The sequence below is a fragment of the Aegilops tauschii genome, chromosome 7, assembly GCF_002575655.3.
Source record: "Aegilops tauschii subsp. strangulata cultivar AL8/78 chromosome 7, Aet v6.0, whole genome shotgun sequence".
Classification (NCBI taxonomy): Eukaryota; Viridiplantae; Streptophyta; class Magnoliopsida; order Poales; family Poaceae; genus Aegilops; species Aegilops tauschii.
Genome location: NC_053041.3, coordinates 3,853,196 through 3,880,926, shown reverse-complemented (window position 1 = coordinate 3,880,926; position 27,731 = coordinate 3,853,196). Strand labels below are relative to the sequence as shown.

The window sequence follows — 27,731 nt, the reverse complement described above, 5'->3', positions numbered from 1 at the left end:
TTAGTGATTTCGTTGTTTTGTTTGCAGGGTCTGCTTGCATACAGACTGGTACTAGGCTTGTGTCCATCAAATCCCATACTAGTGGTTGGGCTTAGTGCGATCCATTAATGTGTATAATTGTCTTTATTTATTTTGAAATAATATTTTCTTATTGAGTGAGGCTTTTGGGCCCTTGGGCTCCGTAAAGCCCAACTTTTTCGATAATTAAAAAATTGACCATTTCAATTTCTGTTTTTTAAACTAAATACATAAATACTTATAGATGTATACTAGGTATGTGTAAAATTTGATTTTGAAATACACTTCGATCCGGACTGTACAAAAAAAGATCAAAATACATTATTTTGCTAATTTTGGGTAGCTTGCATAAAAATGTACTTCGCCATGAAACTTTAAACATAAGTCTAGTATACATCCATAAGTATGTGTGTATTTTTTTATCTAGAACTTTATGAAAGCTAAAAATTCCATTAGAAAATACCGTGTATTATTTCATAATATAAATTTTTCAATATTAAGCATATTGTTGACCTATTAAAAATAATTCATTACATAGTTTTGAAGTGACCGTCGACTTCAAAATAAAGTTTCATCATTTCCTTTCAAATATCCACTAAATTTAAAAAGTGACTATTTCATTTAAACATGTATTGATGTAGCTAAAACAAGGTCACATGTACACAAAATGTTTTATTTTCTTAAATTATTTGTAAATGTAAATTTATTTTCATGTATTTATGAAACAAAGTGTTTTTGTTTCTTAAAATTATTAATGCAATTTTTAAAAAAGTGTTTTAGTATTTCCAAGATTATATGTTGCATTCCAGTAAAATATTAACAAAAAAAATCTTGTCATGTGTTTGAAGTTTTCAATTGTATTTGAAAAAACTGTTCAACATCTATTAAAAAATGTTGTCATGCATTAAAAAGTGTTCAGCATGTATTTAATAAATATTTACATTGCATTTTGATTTTGTGTTGTGCATTAAAAAATCAACATGTACATAAGAGAGCTTCAATGTGCAATGGAAATAATTAGCTATTAAAACTTGTGTATTTCTCACGATTTGCTTATATTTGTTTAAAAAATTAAATCATAGAAAAGGAAATAGAAATGGAAGATAAGGAAACATGTAACCTTAAAAAGAGAGTATGAATCGAAAGAAAAGGAAAATTAAAACTATAAAAATAAGGAAAACAAAAATGCACCAAATAGGTAAACATGAAAAAAAAGGAAAGAGAAAAGAATGACAGAGAAAAGAATCAAATACCCAAAAAATGACTGCATGTCATTAGTAAAAAAACTAGAAATAACACTTTGAGTAAAAAAAATACAGATTGTCTGGACATAAGCTTTATGCTGGTCAATTGGGCTGCGTGCAAATTATTGGGCTCGGGGCATTTCGAGGTTGCACTGGTCCATTGGACTTTTTCCATACGGACTGGGACCGTGTGTACAGCCCGCTGTGAGAAATAGGTTCATGTCGCCGACATCCGATACAATTTGTTGGGCTTGGTGCAGTCCATTAATGCATATAACTGAGCTTATTTATTTAATTTTTATTTCATTTTGAAATAACATTCTTCTTATTGAGCGAGGCATTTTGGCCCTAAGGCACCCTAGAGCACAATTATTTCAATCAAGAAAATTTCAGCCTTTAAGTATTCAAAATTTCAGAAAATACATACACTGGTACTTATAGATGTATGCTAGGTATTTTTAAAAATTTTATATAGTGAATACTACATCTGCTAGAAATACATGATTTTGTTATTTTTCGGCAGCTTGCCTAAAAATGTACTTCTCAATAAAACTTTACACACAAGTAGATACATCCATAAGTACGTCCGTATTTTTTTCTAGAAGCTTCTGAAACCTAAAAATTCAATTTTTGAAATTTTCAAATTCGGCCTCCTTGGAACTCAAGGTGCATTAGCAATTTCTGCATATTAGTAAAGGATGTATTTAATATTAAGGAATATGTTGACCTAGTGAAAAGAAGTCTTAAGACAGTTTTGAAGTGATGCTCTAATTAAAAAAGTTTCCTCATAGCCCTACAAATGTCCATGCAGTTTTATAATGTTTTACTTCATTTAAAGATATATTCATGAAACTAAAACAATGTTCATGTATATAAAAAATCTTCACATAATTTCTGAATTTATTCATAAAAATAATATATGTTTACATACTTTTGAAATTGTGTTAGTATAACTAGAAATTTTGATTAAATAAAAAAAATGTGTTTAGACATTCCTTAAAATATGCATGTAATTTTTAGAAAAATGTTTCGGTATCTAAAACCTGAGGTACTGCATTTGGAAAACAATAACATTATTTTTACAAAAATGCCAATCCTGTATTTCAAAAAGTTTCAACGTGTATTTCCAAAATCTGTTGAACATCTATTTGCAAAAATTTATCATGTACTCAAATGTGTTCAACATGTTTTGAAAAATATATATAAATTGCACTAGTTTTGTGTTGTGTATTAAAAAATGTTAAACCTGTACTTATTAAAGCTTCAACACATAATGAAAAGGCTATTAAAAGATTCGTTCATTTCTCAATATATTCTTACATTTCTTAAGAAGTATAAAAGGAAAAGGGAAATAGAAATGAAGATATGGAAAACAAAACCGGCAAAAGAGAGCAAGAAAACAAAAAATGGAAAACCAGAACTACAAAACATGAAAAAAAACAGCAAAAAGGGAACATGAACTAAAAAAAAAAGAAAAAAAAAGACACATATACCCTGAAGAAAAGAGTGCATACCATTAGAAAAACACACACATAAAAAAGAACACCTCGTGTGATAAAAAACAGTTCGTGTAAACATGGGTTTATGCCGGTCAATTGGTCTGGATACAAATAATTGGGTGAGAACATTTGGGGGTTGCATATGGACTGGAACCGTGTACCGCCCACTGTGAGCATTACGCTCGCGTCGCTCAAAGCCGATACAGTGGTTGGTCTTGGTGCGATCCATTAATGCATATTATTGTCTTTATTTTTTATTGAATTTTGAAATAATATCCATTTCATTGAATGAGGCTTTTCGGATCTCAGCCTTCATGATGCCTGAAATTTTTTAAAACTTAAAAATTGACCTTTCAAGTTCCCAAAATTTCTAAAAATAAGTATGCTTATAGATGTTTACTACATACGTATAAAATTTCATTATGAAATATGCTTTGATGTGAAATGTACAAAAACAAATCATGAAATTCTATAGTGAATAATACATGTGATACAAATACATTTTATTTATTTTTGTGTAGCGTGCATAAAAATGTATTTCGCCACAAAACTTTACACACAGGTAGTATACAGCAATAAGCATGTGTGTATTTTTTTTCCAGAAGTTTCCAAGACCTAAAAAAAACATCTTTGAATTTTTCATATTTTGGGCTTGATGAAGCTTGAGCTCCATTAGCAGTTTTAGTGTATTAATAACTATAAAAATCTTTATTATATTTGGGAAAGTGTTGATCTATTTGGAAATATTCATACAGTTTTGAAGTGTTCATGTAATTAATAAAAAGTGTTCCACATTCCTTTTAAAATGTCAATGCAATTTAAAAAGTGTTTCCCTTTTTTGAACAAATATTCATGTAACTAAAAAAATGTTCACCTACAAAAAAGTGTTCATAAAAATAAATAGATGTTCACATATTTTTGTACGCATTCTGGTCGCCGCACGCCAGCGATTTTGCTGTGCACTCCAATGAGTAGTGGAAAGGCATGGTTTCCATCTCAGAAAGATACACGCACGGGATGAAAGAAAGAAGAGCAAGTAGTTCGAAATGAAGGGAGTGACAAAGAGCGGCTCTGGATCACGGCGGGAGTCGTGGTGAGTCTGGTGACAGATAGCAGTGTTAGGAGACAAGGACCAGGTTTTGTTGTGCTCATCATCTCTTTGATCCACAAATCCGTTGCAGTTTTTTCTCGTTGTGTGTACTGGCCTGACCACATGGATGCATGTGCATGTTACTGTCGATTCGCATGTGATCTGGTGGATGGATACACAGAGCAGAGGTCATGGTCAGGTTTAGGTATATCCGTCCAGGTCAAACCATGTGCATGCTGCAGAGTACAACCATATGCAGGCTACAGTACGTACCAGTGTTTGCTCAAAAACGGGAAAAATAATAATAAGGTACAGCTATACGAGTTCCAGCTATGTCCATGCCCATGTGGTTTCTCAAGAGTGTCAGGATTACCTAAGCACGAAGTAAACCAAACTTGATATCTTAACTGTCATCTATTTCTCTTTTATCCCTAAAACTAAGTGGGTTTCAGAACTATGTAAACTTTGACTTGACACAAATCCAATACGTGTTGGAAATGTTACACTTTTTCGACTAATCTAATCCACAAGAAAACAGTAAACATGGCAAATACAGTATGCATCTCAAACCGATACCTAAGCATGTGAGCATATACAGTACATAGAACCGAAACATCTATGAACAACATATATACGGCCAGCACATGAACGAGCAGATAGGGGATGAACGAGTCATACCCTCCTATTGTCCAAGCCAACGCGGCGCGGCGGCAGTGGCAGCGGCCGAGGCCTTCTTCTTGGTGACTTCGTCGTCAACCATGCAGTCGATATAGAGGAAGTAGTGGAAGCAGAGGCGAATGGAGACATGGACGGATCGGAAGCAGTCACGTCGAGACGCTCCCAAAAAACCATATTGCCGTTCTCTCGGGCAGGATCTTGAATGACAGGGTTCCGGAGGCACCTGCTCTCCCGACCAACCGTGCACGCGGTCGTCGGGATGGGATCGCTGGAAGAAGCACAGATAGAAGAACAATAGATGACGGCTAGAGTTGTGCGAGAGGGAGTGAGTGAACTGAGTTAGGGTTCACTCCACTGGCCAGCGCCTTCTTATATAGGTCGTCAGGTAGATGGGCCTAGGCTTAGGCCCACGATCGAGTCCTCGAACAGCCCACGTTCCAACGTCTTGGATAGTGGCTCTACTGTAGCAACTCGTCAATTAATCCGAGATTAATTAACCATTCCTTACCGGCAAAAATAAGCTTCGGCTCGGCTCATTCCCGCAATCCACGACGCGCGCGTCGTGACGAGGCGAGGCGTGGCGTGGCGAGGCGAGGCGAGGCGGGTGGCGGAGAAGGAGGAGCGCGCGTGTACAACTCCTCTTCCCAAGCTCCCAATGTCATGTGGGTAGAGCAGCCCTTATAAAGAGGTCTCACTCTCACTCCACTAGCAGTATGGTACTAAACTTTCCAAATCTTGCCATGCACCTAAATGGGCCTTAGAGATTAACCAAGGGTTATTGTCTTATATGGACCTAAGCCCATCATAATCCAACAACCCCCACCAGATCTCGAGGCACATAAGTTTGTCAACTGTTCCCAAAATGTTTGATATACCAGAATTTTCCGTGGAGACTATTAAGTTGAACTTCCACCTAGAGCAATAGGATTAGACTTCTTCACAACTGAACAATGGACTATGCCTTGAATTGTTAGTTTGGCGTGTAGAAGTTTCGCCTATTGTCAGCTGATATGTGGTTGCCGAAGGCTAAACCCACGGGTGGAGCTTACTAGTCATACTCCTTACCTTCTCATGAGCTTCCTAGTGATTACCAAATCTCATAGACTGTGACCAGCAGTCGGGCTCACATATGTGTGTTCCTCCAAAGAATGCTCTGTATGTTAGCATCTTGCTTTCATAAGCTTTGGAATACATTAAGACAAAAGTCAGTCTGCCATACAGATTTGAGAGTATTATTGCATCTCCAACAGAGTGGGTTAATTAAGGATACTCTCCTCATTTGACCGCTGGATTGTTTTTCCAGGTCGTAATTCATGGGATTTCCGATCACATAGGTTGGGTTACCCCCATGGTAACTTACGTGGGTCTCATGCCCATCTCCCTCGATGCATTTTCGATCACAATCCGTGATAGCCCTTTCATAAAAGGGTCTGCCAGATTTTTAGCAGTCTGGATATAATCCAACGCTATCACTCCGGAGTTTCTTGATTTTCTGACAGATTTTAACCTTCTTCTTATGTGCTTTTGTGGATTTCATGTTATCCTTTGAACTCTTAGCCTTGGCAACCACAGTTTGATTGTCACGGTTCATAAGAACAGTCGGTACTGATTTACCAACCACTGGCAAATCCGTCAAAAGCTCTCGAAGCCATTCTCCTTCAACGCATGATGTGTCTAATGCTGTGAGTTCTGCTTCCATAGTCGACCTTGTTAAGATCGTCTGCTTGTAAGACTTCCAGGAAACAACACAACCACCAAATGTGAAGACATACCCACCTGTGGCTTTCATCTCATCACCATCAGATACCCAATTCAAATCACTATAACCCTCAAGTCCCGTCGGGTACCCAGAATAGTGAACTCCATAGTTCACAGTACCTTGCAAATAACGCATCACTCGCTCAACAGCATGTCAATGCACATCTCCCGGACTGAAAACAAACCGTCTCAGTTTGCACACACCAAATGAGATGTCAAGACGAGTAGCACAAGCCAGGTACATGAGTGATCCAACCACTTGAGAATATCTCAATTGATTTACAGTCGTGCCTTGGAACTTTTGAATCTGCGCGCTAGGATCATATGATGTTGCAGAAGGTTTGCAGTCCGAATATCCAAATCGACTCAAAAGCTTCTCAACATAGTGGGATTGCAGAAGTGTAATTCCACCCTCATTATTTCTCAGTAGCTTGATGTTCAAGGTAACATTAGCCACGCCTAGGTCTTTCATCTCAAAGTTATGAGATAGAAAAGCCTTGACCTCCTCAATTACTTTGAGGTGGGTCCCAAATATCAGTATGTCATCGACATACAGACATAGTATAACTCCTTTGCCCCCACCATAGCGATAGTATACGCATTTGTCAGCTTCGTTAACAACAAAGCCAGCAGATGTCAAAGTTGTAATAAACTTGTCATGCCATTGCTTAGGCACTTGTTTTAGGCCATACAAAGATTTCACTAGCTTGCACACCTTTCTTTCCTAACCATTTACTACAAAGCCATATGGATGTTGCATGTAAATTTCCTCGTCTAACTCTCCGTTAAGGAAAGCCGTCTTAATGTCCATCTGATGAACGAGAAGACCGTGCAAGGAAGCTAATGCGAGTAACACTCAAATGGTTATCAGACTAGCCACAAGCGAGTAAGTATCGAAGAAATCTTCTTCTTCTCTCTGGGTATAACCTTGGCCACAAGCCTAGCCTTGTACTTCTCAGCAGTACTATCGGACCTAAGCTTCCTTTTGAACACCCACTTACATCCCAATGGTTGGCACCATAAGGACGATCAGTGATCTCCCATGTCCCGTAGCCAAGATGGAATCCATCTCGCTACGGAGTACATCCTTCCAGTAGTCAGCATCCGGAGAGGTATAAGCTTCTGAAATGGAACTGGGAGTGGCATCATGCATGAGGTACATGAGGAAATCATCACCAAAAGACTTTGCAGTCCTCTGTCTCTTGCTCCTAACAAGAGCTTCCTCATCATCCTCCATGGCTTTCATCACTTTTGTGTTCACAATATTCCATCGGAATAGCAGGTTCAGGAGTCTCATCAGATTCCAGTCTAGAAGTGCTTTGCATATCTCTCACGGGGAAAATATCCTTAAAGAATGTAGCATCCTTAGACTCTATAATTCTACCGACCTTCTGGTCAAGTACCTCGGATTTACCTACTAGAAATCTATAGCCAACACTATTCTTAGCGTAGCACAAATTAACGTGGTCCACGGTCTTTGGTCCAAGCTTGCACTTTTGGGGGATCGGCACAAACTTTCGCCAAACAGCCCCAAGTGCGCAAGTAAGAGAGTGTAGTTCTTTTCTTTTCCAATTTCTCATAGGGAGTGGTCTCATTATCCTTTGCGGGAACTTTATCCAGGACATGATATGATGTCAATACAGCGCCACCCACCATGCCTTGGATAAACCCGATGTATCTAACATGGCGTTAACCAAATCTGTTAGAGTACGGTTTTTCTGTTCGGCAACCCCGTTTGACTGGGGTGAATAGGGAGGCGTCCTCTCATGAATAATACCTTGTTCCGCTTAGAATAAATCGAACTCATTAGAAAAGTACTCTCCACCACGATCAAACCGAACTCATTTTATTTTCTTCTCAAGTTGGTTCTCAACTTCTGCCTTATAGATTTTAAAGTACTATAGAGCCTTATCCTTTGTATATTTAACAAATACACATAACAAAATCTAGTGGAATCATCAATTTAAGTCATGAAGTATTTATTTCCACCTTTAGTCAAAACATCATTCATCTCGCAGAGATCTGAATGTATGAGCTCTAATGGTGCCAGGTGTCTCTCCTTCGCAGGCTTGTGAGGCTTACGAGGTTGCTTTGCTTGCACACACGCATGGCACTTAGATCCTTTGTTTAAAGTGAAACTCGGGATTACATCCATCTTAGCTAGCCACATCATACAACCGAAATTTATATGACAAAGACGTGAATGCCAAACCTCAGATTCGTTCACATTAGAAATAATTTGGCTCACGACTTTATTATAGAAATCCTCCAGGGAAAGGAGGAACAAACCACCACAATCATATAATTTTCCAATAAATAGTCCATACCGAGATACGACTACTTTGTTGGACTCAAATACTAACTTAAACCCTTCTTTATAAAGAAGGGAGCCACTAATGAGATTCTTCTTGATGGCGGGGACATGCTGCACGTTCTTCAGTTGCATGATCTTTCTTGAAGTAAACTTCAGATCTACCGTGCGAACACCACGAATAGAAGCATGTGAGCCATTCCCCATCAGGACAGAACAATCTCGTGCGATCTGATAAGAAGAAAACAAAGACACATCAACACATGCATGAATATTGGCCCCAATGTCAACCCACCAATCGGTGGACTGACAAACTGAAAGTACAAAAAATAGATTACCATACCCGGATGCCCCATCATTGTTGCTCAGAGTGACACTGACAAACTTGGGGTCCTGTCCTGGCTTCTTGTACTTGTTTGGGCACTTGTTTGCCCAGTGTTCCTCCAAACCACAAGTAAAGCAACCATCTCTCTTTTTGTCTTTCTTCTTACCCTTCTTCTTGAAGGTAGTATTCTGCTGGACAGAGTTCTTTCCCTTGAACTTGTGGGAATTCGTCTACACCATATTGGCGCTAGAAGAACCCTCTGCCCCTTTCACGTGTGAGTCCTTTGCTCTCGAGTTCTGCTCAACACTTAGATGACCGATGAAATTCTCAACAGAGAATTTGCGTCTCAAGTGCTTGAGAGAAGTAGCAAAGTTCCTCCATCCAGGAGGGAGTTTTGCAATAATGCAACCCGCGACAAACTTATCCGGTAACTCACACTTCAGGAGCTCCAACTCCTTAGCGATGCACTGTATCTCATGGGCCTGGTCCACTCCATGGCATACAACTCGCTTCCAGCATCGGTTGCGCTGAATTTAGATTCGAGCGCATCCCACAAACTCTTAGCAACACGCATATGGAGATATGCATCTACCCTCTTGTCTCCGATCACAGTAAGAACGGCTCCCACAAAACTTGTGGTTGCCTCCCTAAACGCATTCTCCTGATCAGGAGCAATCATTGCCGCGGGAGACACACCACCAACTTAGAACATGTTCATTGATGTGAGCCACATCGTGGTTCTTGTCTGCCAACGCTTAAAATGTGTCCAAGTAAACTTTCCAGGCTTCATAGTAGCGGCGAAGCCATGGGTCAAAAATGCCTAAAATAAGGTTTTTGGATTATTGAAAATATTAGCACTTTCCGACTAATCTAATCCATGAGAAAAAGAAAACAGTAAACATGGAAAATACGGTATGCATGTCATACCGATACCTAAGCATGTGAGCACATAAAGTACATAGAACCGAAACATCTATGAACAACATATATACGGCCATCACATGAACAAGCAGATAGGGGATGAATGAGTCATACCCTCCTGTTGGCCAAGCCAACGCGACGGCGGCATCGGCCAAGGCCTTCTTCTTGGTGACTTCGTCGTCAACCATGGAGTCGATGTAGAGGAAGCAGAGGCGGACGGAGACGGGGACGGATCGGGAGCAGTCGCGTCGAGACGCTTCCCAAAAACCTTATTGCCGTTCTTCTGGGCAGGATCTCGAACGACAGGGTTCCGGAGGCACTTGCTCTCTCAACCAACCGTCCGGAACCCTGCTCTCTCAACCAACCGTGCACGCAGTCGTCGGGATGGGATCGCCGGAAGCAACATACAGAGAGGAACATTAGATGACGGCTAGGATTGTGCGAGAGGGAGTGAGTGAACTGAGTTAGGGTTCACTCCACTAGCCAACGCCTTCTTATATAGGCCGTCGAGTAGATGGGCCTGGGCTCAGGCCCACGACCGAGTCCGCGAACAGCCCACGGTCATTCCCGCAACCCGCGGCGCGTAGCGTGGCGTGGCGAGGCGGGTGGCGGAGGAGGAGGAGCGCGTGTGTATAACTTCTCTTCCGAAGCTCCAATGTCATGTGGTAGAGTAGCCCTTATAAAAAGGTCTCGCTCTTACTACAATAATAGTATTGTACTAAACTTCCCATGCACCTAAATGAGCCTTGGAGATTAATTAAAGATTATTGTCTTATATAAACCTAAGCCGATCCATAATCTAACAATATGTGGAGTAAAAAGGACGGGGGGAGTACTACATAACCGGTGGAATCAGGATTTCCAGATGGCACCCATGTGCTATTATTTCCATTTTTGGCGGGCGTACATCGTAATTGCATTTGCATCCATGTCCTTGCTACGGGACTTTGAGTGAGCCTGCGACAAAGTTGCAGGCAATAATGATGTGCTGATAAACGTGGCGTGTGTACTGATCCCGATTGGTACGTGATGGATAGACGCTGACAGAGGCTAGGTACATTCATGATCAATTGCAAAAATTTGCAACAAAAAAAAAAGGTATATCCATGATCGAGAGGGAGGCCATCCCCACCCCACCCAGGTCAAATATGCCATGTGCAAGCAAGCATGCCAAAAAAGATAGGAGTGCGTGCCAGGTACTAGTGTCCGGCCACAAGAGGTCAAGGTACAACGATATCCACCGCACACCATAACGGCCCCGGCCAACGGACGATCTAAAAGCTGCAGTGCAGTCTAAATTATCTGCTGGCGGAGCAAGAACATTTCAGAAAAATGTTCAAACAAAAAAGAAGAAGGAAGAAAAACTTGATTGGCAGAGATAAGCGTCCGGATGAACAGCCCGGCGGCCGGTCGAACATCACGCGGAAGCCAAAAAACGACAACCACGCTAAGATATGATCCTAAATACGAGAGGGACTGATAAACCAGCACGGAGATAGTACTTTGAAACGGATGAAACACACATTGAAAAAGCAGCTCCCAATTGAATCGTGGATCACGGCGGGAGTCACGGAGAGACATCAGTAGACAAGGACCCGGTTTTATTGCTGTTGTGGTATAGTATATCCAGTTCCAATAAGGCATCGGTATGCTCACTCGTTGAAATACCACACATACACTAGAGACTAGAGTAGTACATTGGTCCCTGTCAAGTTGAACTGCAGCAACCGGGAATTGGGCTTTGATGGGTACGCGACGCTACGCGTACTCACCCAACAATTTCAGTGCGTGCATGTGCATGTTGCTACTGTCTGTGGATCAGCATGTGATCTGATGAATGGATCAACGGATGGATGGATGGATGGATACACAGAGGTCATGGTCATTGGTCAGGTGAAACCATGTGCATGCTTCAGAGTGCAGCAATAAGTGCCAGCGATTGCTCAAAAATGGAAAAAGGATAAGGTACAGCAAACCGACTCATCCGGCAAGGTCCCAGCAGCGACAAACCATGTTTGTCTTCTTGGCAGAGGAGCAGCGTTTACACGCCCCCAAGCAAAACGACCCCAAATTAAACTGCCGCCACGCCGGCAAAATCTTATCTGAATTCAAAACCGACCGAGCGTAATGGCAACTTCCACGTGTCTGTGCGCGCCCGTTTCAATTCACACGGACAGAAATCAAGGCCCAACACGCCGACACATTTTTTGTCTGTGCGTGTCTGTTGAAATCGAAACAGACAGAAATCAAGGCCCAAACGGGTCGATATAAAAGGACAACCGTCTGTTTTCCCTCCACCCGCGACCCATTTCCGGCTTGCGTCGGCACGGACGCATGTGATGCCTGCCCTTGTCCTCCTCTTGGCCCGTTCGTTGGTGGCACAACGTCCATTCTTCCCTCCCACCTCCAAAGTCAACATCTCCGGTCACGCCGCCATCGCCGCCGCTTCCCACTTCCGACCACTTGAACGCTGCCCCCGCATCCACACACTTCCCCCACCTCGACGCCGCATCCGGCCCGCTCTTGCCGGCCTCTTTTCACCACCGTCGTAGCGCCTACACGACCATGCCACCCAATCGCCTCCACGGCCGCCTTCCTAGCTCCAATCTCACCATCCTTGCTCCACGGTCGTCTCCACTTTGATAGGCCTGCTGCCTGTACTGGAGAGAGGCGCGGGGCTCTTCTGGTCGGCTTCTCCATCACGCATGCAGGGTGTTCGGCGGTTCGGCAAGGTACCATGGATAATGGGGATGAGTTCTTTTTCAATAACTTCATGTGTTCATCGGACGATTCATCGTCGAGCGATGAGGATTTGCGACTATGGTCATTAGTGACCACATTGCTAGGCAGCGGCCGGGGTTTAGGGGATTGATCCCAGGCCATGATCCGGCATTGAATCGTAGCAGAGAGACCGGCCATTGCCTACTCTTCGTCGATTACTTTCAGAAATGCAATGCAACTATTCAATCCCATGCTCCTACTGCACGTCCCCACTCTTCAATCCCAAGCTTTTCCGGCGCAGCTTCCGGATGGCTAGACATGTGTTCAACCGTAGTCGGGAGGGAGTGATGGAGTATGATGATTATTTCGTATGCAAGGAGGATACCCTTGGAAAGGTTGGCCTCTCCTCTTATCAGAAATGCAATGCAGCTATTCGGATGCTTGCATATGGAATTCCCGGTGATCTTGTTGATGAGTATGCCCGCATGAGTGAGTCCACATGCCTTGCATCATTGTACAACTGCGAGGTTGTCATAGCAGTGTTTGACCCGGAGTACCTGAGAGAGCCAAATGTTATGGATACAACCTGGTTGTTGGCGATCAATGCAGATAGGGGTTTTCCGGGGATGGTTGGTAGCATAAATTGTATGCACTTGATGTGAAAGAACTGTCCATCTACTTGGCAGGGGTAGTATAAGGAGCATGTCAAAGGTTGCATTGTCATACTTGAAGATGTGGCTTCACAAGATCTCTGGATTTTACACTGTTTTTTTTGCATGGCAGGTTCTCACAATGACATCAATGTGCTTCAGCGCTCTTCGGTGTTCGGAAGGCTTGCAGAAAGCAACTGCCCATAGGTCAACTTTGAGATCAATGGCCACTGCTACAACAAGGGATACTACCTAGCTAATGGTATCTATCCTTAGTGGTCAACTCTTGTGAAGGTAGGAGAGAAGAGGGCTAGGTTTGCTGAATCACAAGAGAGTGGTAGGAAGTACGTGGAGCGTGTTTTTGGTGTGCTTTATTCTGGATGGGCCATCGTTCGGCCATCTCCGCTATCGCTTCTTTACAATGTGGGCTCGGATGGCTTCCTCCTCTGTGGTAGCGCGCACCACCGCATCAGTCGCCTCCACCGCCCCCATGTCGGCAGCGAGGCGGGCCTTGGCCCCCCTCATCCTCCCCTTCCCATGGTGGGCATACCGGCCCCGGTAGCACTCATACTCCGATGGACTGGTGATGGAGAAAGGGAGATTGGAAGGCTCCCGGGAGGACCGCGCTATGATCCAGTCCCGGAGGATTCAAGCGCCAGATGCGCCGACGCAATGGACTCGTGTTAGAAGATCCCGTCGTTGGTCGGGTGCAGTGCAATGTGGACGACAATTGCCTCCTCCAACCGGCACGGTACGACACCCTAGTCGACTGACTCGGACTGGTTGGAGTCAGATCCATTGCCCGCCATGGCGGAGATCACCGGACGGGAGCTTGGATGGCAGAGTGGAGTGGAGTGGAGTGGCTAGGGTTTGGTCTGAAGAGCGGATGTGGACGAATATATGTGTGGTTGGGTGGGCCAGCATGGGCCGGGTCCAATGTGGCGGACGTGCCCGTATCCGCCTCATATTTGGGTTATGAGGGGTGTCGGTCAACCTGGGCATTTGAGGCGCCCGTCTGGGTCATTTTTTTATCGGTCACTGACCGGGCCGTTCGCCTGAGCGTATGAGGGGTTGTAGATCCTCTTATGTCACTCCCACTATGGATAGCCTGACGCTCATCTCCAATCCATGGGTGTACTTGGGGAATTTTGGCTGTGATTCCCTCCCTCCTGCTACACATGACATTCTGATATGTTAGGCTAGCATTGAAGATGGATCATGTGGGGGCCCACGCGCAGAGGATGCATCGCGACGCGTCTCGGCCCATTCCTCACACTGTCAGCGTCCGGGTCAACGACATAACTATTGTTTGGGTGAGGTAATGCAGGGGAGGAAGTGCAGGTCGATAACTAACATCTGCACATTGTTTGGTTGCCCGCATCTAGTCCTCTCACATTAGGGGTGCAATTTTTGCATAGCGTTTGGTTGCCAGCTGCATTGGCTCGGCTCACGCAACTACATAGTGTTTGGTTGTATATGCGGGATATGATTAAAAGCTAACACTTCCAGTTAACACACAAACTGTGCCTCGCAATTGCACTGGATGGTGACCGTGGTGCCGCGACCGACACGACGAGCACGGAGTCTCGGGCGAGCGTTCTTGCTGGCGCTGCGGCGAACTAGTTGCTAGCGTCGCTGCCGTAGATGAAGTTCATGCGGAGGAGCGCTGAGGCAGAGGAATAGGGAGGAGAAATGTGGTGCGTGTCGGACCATGGCGTCTGCGGTGGACGGTGGTCGTTGTCGGTGTCAAAACCGGCGGATCTCGGGTAGGGGGTCCCGAACTGTGCGTCTAAGGCCGATGGTAACAGGAGACGGGGGACACGATGTTTACCCAGGTTCGGGCCCTCTCTATGGAGGTAATACCCTACTTCCTGCTTGATTGATCTTGATGAATATGAGTATTACAAGAGTTGATCTACCACGAGACCGTAATGGCTAAAACCCTACAAGTCTAGCCTATAAGATTATGATTGCCTCTACGGACTAACCCCTCCAGTTTATATAGACACCAGAGGGGACTAGGGTTGAACAAAGTCGGTTACAGAGAAAGGAATATTTATATCCGAACACCAAGCTTGCCATCCACGCCAAGGAGAGTCCCATCCGGACACGGGAGAGAGTCTTCTGTCTTGTATCTTCACGGCCCATCAGTCCGGCCCACGTCCAACAGGTCGGACGCCCGAGGACCCCTTAATCCAGGACTCCCTCAGTAGCCCCTGAACCAGGCTTTAATGACGAGGTGTCCGGCGCGCAGATTGTCTTCGGCATTGCAAGGCAGGTTCCTTCTCCGATTACTTCAAAGTATCCTTGAAGCACCGAAAACGTGTCCGGATCTGCAAAACAAGTACCACACACAACCGCAGAGAGTATAATATTTCACGAGTCCAATCTGCTGACAACTTTTGTAGCGTGACATCACGTCCCTGCCCGGTCATTATTTCAAACCATTTTTTAGCCTCCCGCTCCATATCTCAAGATGCGGTTTTATTGGCACGTCTTGTCAAAGCAGAGATCGTGTCCCCTTATTGTGGGATTCTCATCAATACGGGTGTGGGTAATCCAACCGTGCCGTCTATACAGCCCTTGGGGAACAGGCGAATTTTAAGGTGAGTGGGGAGGCGCTTAATATTCGCTGCCTTTATAAAGAGATAAGGGTTCACCCTTTTCCACCCACGCCTTCTATCTTTCCGCCTATCCATTTTCGAGCTCCAGCGCCCAAGTTCTCATCCTTTCCGCCTCAAGAAAGCACTCCAGCCATGTCCGGATCTAGAGCGCAGGGCAAGTGGATGGCCTCTTCCATCAAGGAGAAGGATATCAAGAAGCTCCGGGAGGCGGGATACTTGGCCAAGGAAATCGCCCACCGTCTTCCGGCCAAGGGCCAGGTTGTCCCTACACCGGAACCCCACGAGAGGGTGGTATTTATCCTCCACTTCGTCCGTGGGCTGGGATTTCCTCTCCATCCATTCGTCCGCGGACTCATGTTCTATTACGGGCTAGATTTCCACGATCTGGCCCCCAACTCCTTCCTCAACATCTCGGCATTTATTGTCGTATGTGAGGCCTTCCTCCGCATCCCACCCCACTTCGGATTGTGGTTAAAGATCTTCAATGTGAAGCCGAAGGTGGTGGATGGTCAACACGCAGAGTGTGGGGGCGCCATGGTGAGCAAGATGCCCAACGTCACATGGCCCCAAGGTACCTTTGTGGAGACCGTCAAAGGGTGGCAACAGCTATGGTTCTACGTCACAGAGCCCCGCGACACCACCTGGGCCGCGGCTCCCGAATTCAGGTCCGGGGCCCCAATGCGGCTCACTTCCTGGCTTGAGAAGGGCCTGGACTGGGCCTCGTCAGACGAGCTGACAGCGCTGCAAATGCGCGTTAAGAGCATGGTTGACAAGAACATCAAGCTTGTCAATGTGATCCAGGTGATGCTTATTCGCCGGATCCTTCCTTGCCAACGCCGGACTTGCCATCTGTGGGAATTCAATCTGGCCAAGCACCAGACCCTGCAACAGTTCTTCGACACCACACACGAAGATATCTGGAAGGTGCTATTCAAGGAAAATCAGACATGGCCGGAGACTACTGAGGACCGCGGTCATGCCCTGACTCGTCCAGCCAGTTCGGTGAGTTCTCCATATTTCAAGGTGCTTCCTCCATCGGTATATTCGAGGAAGAAATCTAAGCTTCCCCCTTTGTTTTTTCAGGGCTGGACAAAGAAGGCAGAGCGGATCCAGTGTCCGGCTCCGCTGCTAGAAGACCCAGCGATCCCTCTTCTGACGAAGATGCTGGTTCCGGCGCCCTACAAGGCGCCGGAGAAGAAGGCCAAGGAGACCTGAAGTGGTCTCCGTCGTAAAGGTACTTCGGACGCATCGTTCGAAGAAACCGAAACCCACTCCTCCCCCGCCGAAGACAACGAGGAGGAGGAGGAAAGCAATCCTCCCCTTGAGGGGGGAAGGAAGAAAAGGGCAGCCTCCACGCATCTGGAGGCTGAAGCATCCAAGAAGGGGAGAGCCTTCCTCGTGGATAACACCGCGCTGGACACGGACAACAGCTCGGAGTGGTGCCCCAGGGATAAGCCCCTGGCCGAATCGTAAGTATTCGAAGGCACTGGCGCGCTCATATATCCAACTACTTTACTTCATGGTTTTAATGTGCCATATCACATGCTGCAGTTCGGCCCGCGACAGTCCTCAGCGATCCTCATCTTCAGGGGGTTCGCTGGATCCAAAGGCGATGGACAGCGGATCCCTGCTGAGGTGTTGTCCCGAGGGACCTTCCCAGGCCAGGGAGAGACGCAAGAGGTCGTCAGGGTGGCGCCAGAGGGTGATACCTCGGCGACCGGACACATGGGGGAGCAGACCCCCCTGGCAACTGGCGATGGGGGCCACATTCAATTCGGCCCCCAGCCGAATACCATTCCGGAGACCCGTATGTCTCCGGAATCAGGTAAGCAACCTCCTTTGAAAGAAGGAGGTGCGCCTATCCCGCCGGCGATCTCTGTCCATCCAGAGGCGCCGTATGCTCTACTGGAAGCGTTGATATTCAGCTTGCTTCCTTCCTTGGACTTTTCTTGATTCAGCGGTATTGTGGGATGAAGCGGCCCGGACCAACTTTACATGTCCACGTTCCATTGACAGACATGCGCCTTTGTTGCATAAGATGGCTGGCGGGTGTCTGCCTCTCCCACCTTAGTTGAATCGGATTCGACGAAGGCGGTCCTTGTAGAAGGTTAAATAGAAACTTGCATATCACTGTTGTGGTTTTGCATAGGTAAGAATCGTTCTTGCTAGATACCCATAGCAGCCACGTAAAACATGCAACAACAAATTAGAGGACGCCTAACTTGTTTTTGCAGGGTATGTTGTGATATGATATGGCCAAAGACATGATGAAATATATTTGATGCATGAGATGATCATGTTTGTAATAGTTTATATCGACTTGCATGTTGATGCATACGGCAACTGGCAGGAGCCATAGGGTTGTCTTTAATTATTGTATGACCTGCGTGTCAGTCATTAAGCGCTATGTAATGCTTTACTTTATCGCTAAACGATAGCAATAGTAGTAGAAGCATGGTTGGCGTGACAACCCCGATGGCGACACGGTGATGGAGATCATGGTGTCATGCCGGTGACGATGGAGATCATGCCGGTGCTTTGGAAATGGAGATCAAAAGCACAAATTGATGGCCATATCATGTGACTTATGAGTTGCATGTGATGTTAATCCTTTTATGCATCTTATTTTTCTTAGGACGACGGTAGCATTATAAGGTGATCCCTCACTAAAATTTCAAGATAAAATTGTGTTCTCCCCAAGTGTGAACCGTTGCGAAAGTTCGTCGTTTCGAAGCACCACGTGATGATTGGGTATGATAGGCTCTACGTTCGCATACAACGGGTGCAAGCCAATTTTGCACATGCGGAACACTTGGGTTAAACTTGACGAGCCTAGCATGTACAGACATGGCCTCAGAACATAAGAGACCGAAAGGTCGAACATGAGTCATATAGTAGATATGATCAACATGGATATGTTCACCATTGAAACCACCTCATCTCACATGATGATCGGACTTGTGTTGGTGAATTTGGATCATGTTACACTCGAACGACCGGAGGGATGTCGATTTGAGTGGGAGTTCTTAAGTAATATGATTAATTGAACTCATTATCATGAACAATAGTCTAAAGTTTCATTTGCAAATTTATGTTGTAGATCAATGGCACGCGCAGTAGCTCCCCTGAATTTCAATGCGTTCCTAGAGAAAGCTAAGATGAAAGATGATGGAAGTAACTTTGTAGACTGGGCCTGTAATCTAAGGATTATCCTCACGGCTTCCCAAAAGGTTTATGTCCTAGATGCACCTCTTAGTGTGCCACCCCCTCCAGCAACTGCAGACGCTGTGAGCGCCTGGCAGTCGCGTGTTGATGACTACTCAATAGTTCAGTGCGCCATGTTGTATGGCTTAGAGCCGGGACTTCAAAGGTGTTTTGAACGTCATTGAGCATATGAGATGTTCCAGGAGTTAAAGTTTATCTTTGAGAAGAATGCCCGGATCGAGAGGTATGAGACCTCCGATAAGTTCTATGCCTGCTAGATGGAGGAGAACGGGTCTGTCAGTGAGCAAATACTCAGAATGTCTGGGTACTATAACCGTCATGCTGAGTTGGGAATGGAGCTCCCGCTAGAGGCTGTCACTGACAGAGTTCTTCAATCGCTACCACCTAGCTACAAGAGCTTTGTGTTGAACTATAACATGCAAGGGATGAATAAGTCAGTCTCTGAGCTGTTCGTGATATTGAAAGTCGCTGAGTCAGACATCCAGAAGGAGCATCAAGTGTTGATGGTGAATAAAATCACTAGTTTCAAGAAGAGCAAAGGAAAGAAGGGAAACTTCACAAAGGGTGGCAAAGCAGTTGCCCCTCCTCCCGTGAAGAAACCCAAGGCTGGACCCAAGCTAGAAACTGAGTACTTCTATTGCAAGGGAACTGGCCACTAGAAGCGGAACTGCCCCAAGTATCTGGCCGACAAGAAGGGAGCCAACGTCAACAAAGGTGTATATGATATACATGTTATTGGTGTGTACCTTACCAACTCTCGTTGTAGTGCCTGGGTATTTGATACCGGTTCGGTTGCTCACATTTGCAACTCAAAGCAGGAACTACGGAATAGACGGAGGCTGGCGAAGGACGAAGTGACGGTGCGCGTGGGAAATGGTTCCAAGGTTGATGTGATCGCCGTCGGCACGCTCGCTCTTCGATTACCATCGGGATTAGTGATGAACCTGAATAATTGTTATTTAGTGCCTGCGTTGAGCATGAACATTATATCTGGATCTTGTTTAATGCGAGACGGTTACTCATTTAAATCAGAGAATAATGGTTGTTCTATTTATATGGGTAATATCTTTTATGGTCATGCACCCATTGTGAGGGGTTTATACTTATTGAATCTCAATAGTGATGATACACATGTTCATAACATTGATGCCAAAAGATGTAGAGTTTATAATGATAGTACCACTTTCTTGTGGTACTATCGCTTAGGTCATATTGGTGTAAAGCGCATGAAGAAACTCCATGCTGATGGACTTTTGGAGTCACTTGATTTTGAATCACTTGACACATGCGAACCATGCCTCATGAGCAAGATGACTAAAAACCTATTTTCCGGAACAATGGAACGGGCAAGTGACTTGTTGGAAATCATACATACTGATGTGTGCGGTCCGATGAGCGTTGACGCGCGCGGTGGATATCGTTACTTTCTCACCTTCACCGATGATTTGAGTAGATATGTGTATGTCTACTTGATGAAGCATAAGTCTGAAACGTTTGAAAAGTTCAAGCAATTTCAGAGTGAAGTTGGGAATCATCGTAACAAGAAGATTAAATTCCTACGATCCGATCGAGGGGGAGAATATCTGAGTTATGCGTTTCGCAATCACTTAAGGCAATGCGGAATCGTTTCACTGCTGACGCCACCTGGAACACCACAGTGTAATGGTGTGTCCGAACATCGTAATCATACATTATTGGATATGGTGTATTCTATGATGTCCCTTTCCCATCTGCCACTCTCATTTTGGGGTTATGCATTAGAGACATCTGCATTCACTTTAAATAGGGGACCATCTAAGTCCGTAGAGACGACACCATATGAACTGTGGTTTGGCAAGAAACCTAAGGTGTCGTTCCTTAAGGTTTGGGGTTGCGATGCTTATGTCAAAAGGCTTAAGCCGGAAAAGCTCGAACCTAAAGCGGACAAATGCGTCTTCATAGGATACCCAAAGGAGACAATTGGGTATACCTTCTATCTCAGATCCGAGGGCAAAGTGTTTGTCGCTAAGAACGGGTCCTTTCTTGAGAAAGAGTTTCTGTCGAAAGAATTGAATAGGAGGAAGATAGAACTTGATGAGGTTGTTGAACCTTTACTTCAACCAATGATGTAGTGCGACGCAGAAAGATGTTTATGTGACACCTAAGTCAGTTGAAGAGGAAGCTAATGATAGTGATCATGAAGCTTCGGATCAAGTTGTTATCGAACCTCATAGGTCGACAAGGATACGTACTGCTCCTGAGTTGTACGCTAACCCTGTCTTGGAGGTCATGTTGTTGGACAACAACAACGATGAACCTATGAGCTATGGAGAAGCGATGGTGGGCCCGGATTCGGACAAATGGTTAGAGGCCATGAAATCCGAGATGGGATCCATGTATGAAAACAAAGTGTGGACTTTGGAAGTATTACCTGAAGGGCGAAAGGCCATTCGGAATAAATGGATCTTCAAGAAGAAGATGAACGCGGACGGTAATATCACCATCTATAAAGCTCGACTTGTGGCAAAGGGGTTTTCACAAGTTCAAGGAGCTGACTACGATGAGACTTTCTCACCCGTAGCAATGCTTATGTCCGTCAGAATTATGTTGGCAATAACTGCATTTTCCGATTATGAAATCTGGCAGATGGATGTCAAAACAACATTCCTTAACGATTTCCTTAAGGAAGAGTTGTATATGATGCAACCAGAAGGTTTTGTCGATCTAGAGAATGCTGACAAGGTGTGCAAGCTCCAGCGATCCATTTATGGGTTGGTGCAAGCATCTCGGAGTTGGAATATTCGCTTTGATGAGGTGATCAAAGCGTTTGGGTTTATACAAGTTTAGGAAGAAGCTTGTATTTACAAGAAAGTGAGTGGGAGTGATGTCTACTATGCAACTTTATTCTTGTAGACACGTGTTGGGCCTCCAAGCGCAGAGTTCTGTAGGACAGTAGCAATTTTCCCTCAAGTGGATGACATAAGGTTTATCAATCCGTGAGAGGTGTAGGATGAAGATGGTCTCTCTCAAACGACCCTGCAACCAAATACAAGAAATCTCTTGTGTCCCTAACACACCCAATACAATGGCAAATTGTATAGGTGCACTAGTTCGGCGAAGAGATGGCGATAAAAGTGTAATATGGATGGTAGAAATGTTTTTTTATAATCTGAATAAATAAAAACAACAAGGTAGCAAATAGTAAACGGGCACAAAAAGGTATTGCAATGCTTGAAAATGAGGCCTAGGGTCCGTACTTTCACTAGTGCAACCTCTCAACAATGCTAATATAATTGGAACATATAACCACCCCTCAAAGTGCGATGAAGAATCACTCCAAAGTTCCTATCTAGCGGAGAACATAAGAATAAATTGTTTGTAGGGTACAAAACCACCTCAAAGCTATTCTTTCCATTCGATCTATTCAAGAGTTCGTACTAAAATAACACAAAGCTATTCTTTCCGTTCGATCTATCCTAGAGTTCGTACTAAAATAACACCAAAGCAAATTCATATTATAATACTCAATCCAACACAAAGAACTTCAAAGAGTGCCCCAATATTTCTACCGGAGAAACAAAGACAAGAACGTGCATCAACCCCTAAGCATAGATTACCTCAATGTCACCTCGGGAATTCGCGAGTTGAGTGACAAAACATATATCAAGTGAATCAATATGATACCCCATTGTCACCATGAGTATTCATATGCAAGACATATATCAAGTGCTCTCAAATCCATAAAAGTATTCAATCCGATAACAACGAAATCTCAAAGGGAAAAACTCAATTCATCACAACAAGATAGAGAGGGGAAAACACCATATGATCCGACTATATTAACAAAGTCCACGATACATAAAGATCGTGACATCTCAAGAACACGAGAGAGAGAGAGAGAGAGATTAAACACATAGCTATTGGTACAAACCCTCAACCCCGAGGGTGGACTACTCCCTCCTCATCGTAGTGGCCGCCGGGATGATGAAGATGGCCACCGGAGATGATTCCCCCCTCCGGCAGGGTGCCGGAATGGGGTCTAGATTGGTTTTCGGTGGCTACAGGGGCCTGCGGTGGCGGAACTTCTGATCTAGGTTAACCCCGATGGGTTTCGGAATATTTGGGAATTTATAGTGCAAAGAGGGGGTGCGGGAGGCCACCGAGGTGGGCACAACGCACCTGGGTGCGCCAAGGGGCCCTGGCGCGCCCTGGTGGGTTGTGCCCCCCCGGGGCACCCCCTAGGTGCAGTTCTGGCCCATTGGGTCCCTTCTGGTCCATAAAAAATCCCGGTGGATTTTCGCGGTCTTTGGACTCCGTTTGATATTGATTTCCTGCGATTTAAAAAACAAGCAAAAAACAACAACTGGCACTGGGTCAATAGATTAGTCTCAAAAAAATGATATAAAGTTGCTATAAGATTATTGTAAAATATCCAAGAATGATAAAATAACAGCATGAATACTTCATAAATTATAGATACGTTGGAGACGTATCAGCATTCCCAAGCTTAATTCCTACTCGTCCTCGATTAGGTAATTAATAAAAGAAATAATTTATGAAGTGTGAATGCTAGCAAAGTGCATAAGTTTGATCAATGATTTCAATCACTTTTCCTAGCATCATAACAACAATTCTTTCTCATAAAACTTCTCGTGTCATAGTAGCAACCAATTCACATGTTAAGGTTCAAACAATGAATTCTCTTGAAACTCAACAACCTATGTTCTTAGTCACCAAGCAATTGCAATTCAACTTATTCAACAGAGTCTAAGTAAGAGCTCTACATACTCAACCATCATATAGTCTTCTATGATTGCTAACACTCACCGCATACACATGAGCAAAATGTTTCAACCAGACGCATAGAAAGATAGGGGCTTATTGTTTTGCCTCCCAACGTATTCACCTCAAGGGTGATGTCAACAATAATAACTCATGCTACGCATATCCAACTGGATATATGTGCCTAGATCTTTCCTCAACACATGATGCTTGCCAAAAGAGAAAAATAAAAAGGAATAGAGAGAAATACTTTGACTCTTTGCATGAGAGTAAATAAATAAAAGTAAAAGATAGGCCCTTCGCAGAGGGAAGCAGAGGTTGCCATGCACTTATTTGTTTGTATGCTCAACCCCTTAGTGCAAAAGAACGTCATGTTATATTGGCCCTTATGATAGCAACCTTTATTATGCAGTCTGTCACTTTTATTCTTTGCCATCACAAGTTCGTACAACGCTCAATTTTCTTTTACACTAAATGATCTAACACTTTTAGAAGCAATTTTTATTGCCTTATTGCACCGATGAAAACTTACTTGAAGGATCTTGCTCAATCCTTAGGTAGGTATGGTGGACTCTTGAAAATAAGATTTGGGTTTAAGTGTTTTTGGATGCACAAGTAGTATCTCTACTTGGTGCAGATGTTTTGGCTAGCAAAGATGGGGGGCAAGCACCACATGTTGAAGGATCTATGACAATATAACTTCTATGTGAATATGAGCAAACATAAATCATTACGTTGTATTCCTTGTCCAACGTCAAAATTTTTGGCATATAATATTTGATGGGGGCTCACAATCACAAAAGATTTCCATGATAGTGTATTTGCATGTGAAAGTTCTCTTCCTATACTAATTATTCATGAATTGCTTGTATGACCAATATTGTGATTGTCAAGCCTCAAAAGATTTCACTTTCTAAACCCAATGTGAAGCTACTACCAGGCATGATATAATTTAAACTTCATGATATTCAATTCATTCAACAATTTACTCATAGGATATAAGTGAAGCACAAGAGCAATTCCATAGAAAAGAGCTTCGTTGACGGGATGTGAAAGCCACTTACTTAGCCTCCCTAGAAACTACTTGAGGACTCTATTTTATTGAAAAACTTTCAGATCTACGTATTTTATTAAAACAGCAAGCAAAAACAAAATAAAATGACATTCCAAATATAGCACAACACATGTGAATAAGCAAAAACTTAGGCTCAACCAATACTAACCGATAATTGTCGAAGAAGAAAGGTGGGATGCCTACCGGGGCATCCCCAAGCTTAGATGCTTGAGACTTCTTTAAATATTATGTTGGGCTGCCGTGGGCATCCCCATGCTTGAGATTTTGTGTCTCCTTAATTCTTCTCATATCACGGTTTTCCTATATCTTAAAAACTTCATCCACACAAAACTCAACAAGAACTCGTGAGATAAGTTAGTATAAACCAATGCAAAAACCTTATCATTCTCTACTATAGCAAATCACTAAAATTATTATTCAACATTGCATACTAAATGCCTCTGCATATTTAATACTCCTATCCTCAAATAGAATCATTAAACAAGCAAACATATGCAAACAATGCAAACATAACAGCAATCTGCCAAAACAGTACAGTCTGTAAAGAATGCAAGAGTATCAATACTTATTCAACTCCAAACATTATGAAAATTTACTACACTGTAGAAAATTTATCAGAGCTTATTATGCAAAAAGTTTCAACATTTTATCACATTCTGACTTTTCTAGGGAATTTTTGCAACAACGGTAAACTTTCTGTTTTCAAACAGCAACATGTATACTTGCAAAATAAGCATGGCAAAGGCTATCATTGCCACTTTTATTGAAATAAAAGATGCAAAACATTTTCTAAATAACATCAAGCAAATCCTAACAAAATAAATTGACGCTCCAAGAAAAACACATATCATGTGACGAATGAAAACATAGCTCCAAGTGAGGTTACCGATAATGTTGGAGACGAAAGAGGGGATGCCTTCCAGGGCATCCCCAAGCTTAGTTGCTTGGATCTTCCTTGGATATTAACTTGGCGTGCCTTGGGCATCCCCAAGCTTAGGGTCTTGTCACTCCTTATTCTCCTCATATCGATATCTCACCCAAAACTTGAAAACTTCAATCGCACAAAACTTAACGGAACTTCATGAGATAGGTTAGTATGATAAAGAGCAAACCATTTCACTTTGGTACTGTCCAAGACAAGATTCATAATTGTTTCCACACAACGACTACTGTAGCATATCATTTCCACAATTTATATTGAGCAAGATAAGCCATGAAAACTAGAAAACAAGCAAACTATGCATTGAAAACAGAATCTGTCAAAAACAGAACAGTCTGTAATGATCTGGATAACTACCATACTTCTGCTACTCAAAAAATTATGAAAAAATTAGGACCACGTGAGGAATTTGTATATCAAACTTCTGCAAAAATAATAAACTCAAAAACACTCTTCTGTTAAAAATGAAAATTATTTTCGTGAGCGCAAAAGTTTCTGTTTTTCAGCAAGATCAAATCAACTATCACCCAACAAGATCCCAAAGGATTTACTTGGAACTTTATTGAAACAAAAGCAATAAGACATGATCAATACATTGGCATAATCATGTGAACACACAAAAACAGTAAGTAAAAGTGTTGGGTTGTCTCCCAACAAGCGCTTTTCTTTAATGCCTTTTAGCTAGGCATGATGAGTTCAATGATGCTCGTATAAAAGATAAGAATTGAACCACAAAGAGAGCATCATGAAGCATATGACTAGCACATTTAAGTCTAACCCACTTCCTATGCACAGGGATTTTGTGAGCAAACAACTTATGGGAGCAATAATCAACTAGCATAGGAAGGCAAAACAAGTGCAACTTCAAGATTTTCAACACATAGAGAGGAAACTTGATATTATTGCAATATGTAAAGGTATAAGTTCCCCTCTCATAATAATTTTCAATAGCATCATGAATGAATTCAACAAAATAGCTATCACATAAAGCATTCTTTTCATGATACATAAGCATAGAAAATTTCTTACTCTCCACATAAGCAAATTTATTCTCATGAATAGTAGTGGGAGCAAACTCAACAAAATAACTATCATGGAATTGAAAATTAAAATCATGATGACAAGTTTCATGGTTATCATTATTCAATATAGCATACATGTCATCACCATCATCATCATAGATAGCAACTTTGTTGTCATAGTCAAATGAAACCTCTTCCAAGATAGTGGAATCATCATTAAATAAAGTCATGACCTCTCCAAATCCACTTTCATCATTATAATAATCATAAATAGGAGGCATGCATTCATCATAGTAATTTTTCTCATCAAAACTTGGGGGACTAAAAATATCATCTTCGTCAAACATAGCATCCCCAAGCTTATGGCTTTGCATATCATTAACATCATGGATATTCAAAGAATTCATACTAACAACATTGCAATCATGCTCATCATTCATGCCAATCATTTTATTAAATTCTTCGTCTATCAATTGAGCACAATTTTCCGAACCATCATTTTCAAGAAAGATATTATAAAGATGATCAATAATATGATGCAACCTCAATTCCATTTTTTGTAGTTTTCTTTTATAAACCAAACTAGTGATAAAACAAGAAAGTAAAAGATTCAATTGCAAGATCTAAAGATATACCTTCAAGCACTCACCTCCCCAGCAACGGCGCCAGAAAAGAGCTTCGTTGATGGGATGTGAGTGCCGCTTACCTAACCTCCCCCGCAACGGTGCCAGAAAAGAGCTTGATGTCTACTGTCGGTGTCAAAACCGGCGAATCTCGGGTAGGGGGTCCCGAACTGTGCGTCTAGGATCGATGGTAACAGGAGATGGTGGACACGATGTTTATCCAGGTACGGGCCCTCTCTATGGAGG

General features: G+C 43.3%; 1 protein-coding gene across 1 annotated transcript; it reads left to right on the top strand.

The window, feature by feature from the left end:
- The first annotated feature begins 12,912 nt into the window (after positions 1-12,912).
- On the top strand, positions 12,913-13,422 carry LOC141026622 (uncharacterized). The gene is made up of 2 exons (XM_073503456.1): positions 12,913-13,210; positions 13,349-13,422. The coding sequence occupies exons 1-2, from the start codon at positions 12,913-12,915 to the stop codon at positions 13,420-13,422; spliced, it is 372 nt and encodes a 123-aa protein (XP_073359557.1).
- Positions 13,423-27,731: the final 14,309 nt, after the last annotated feature.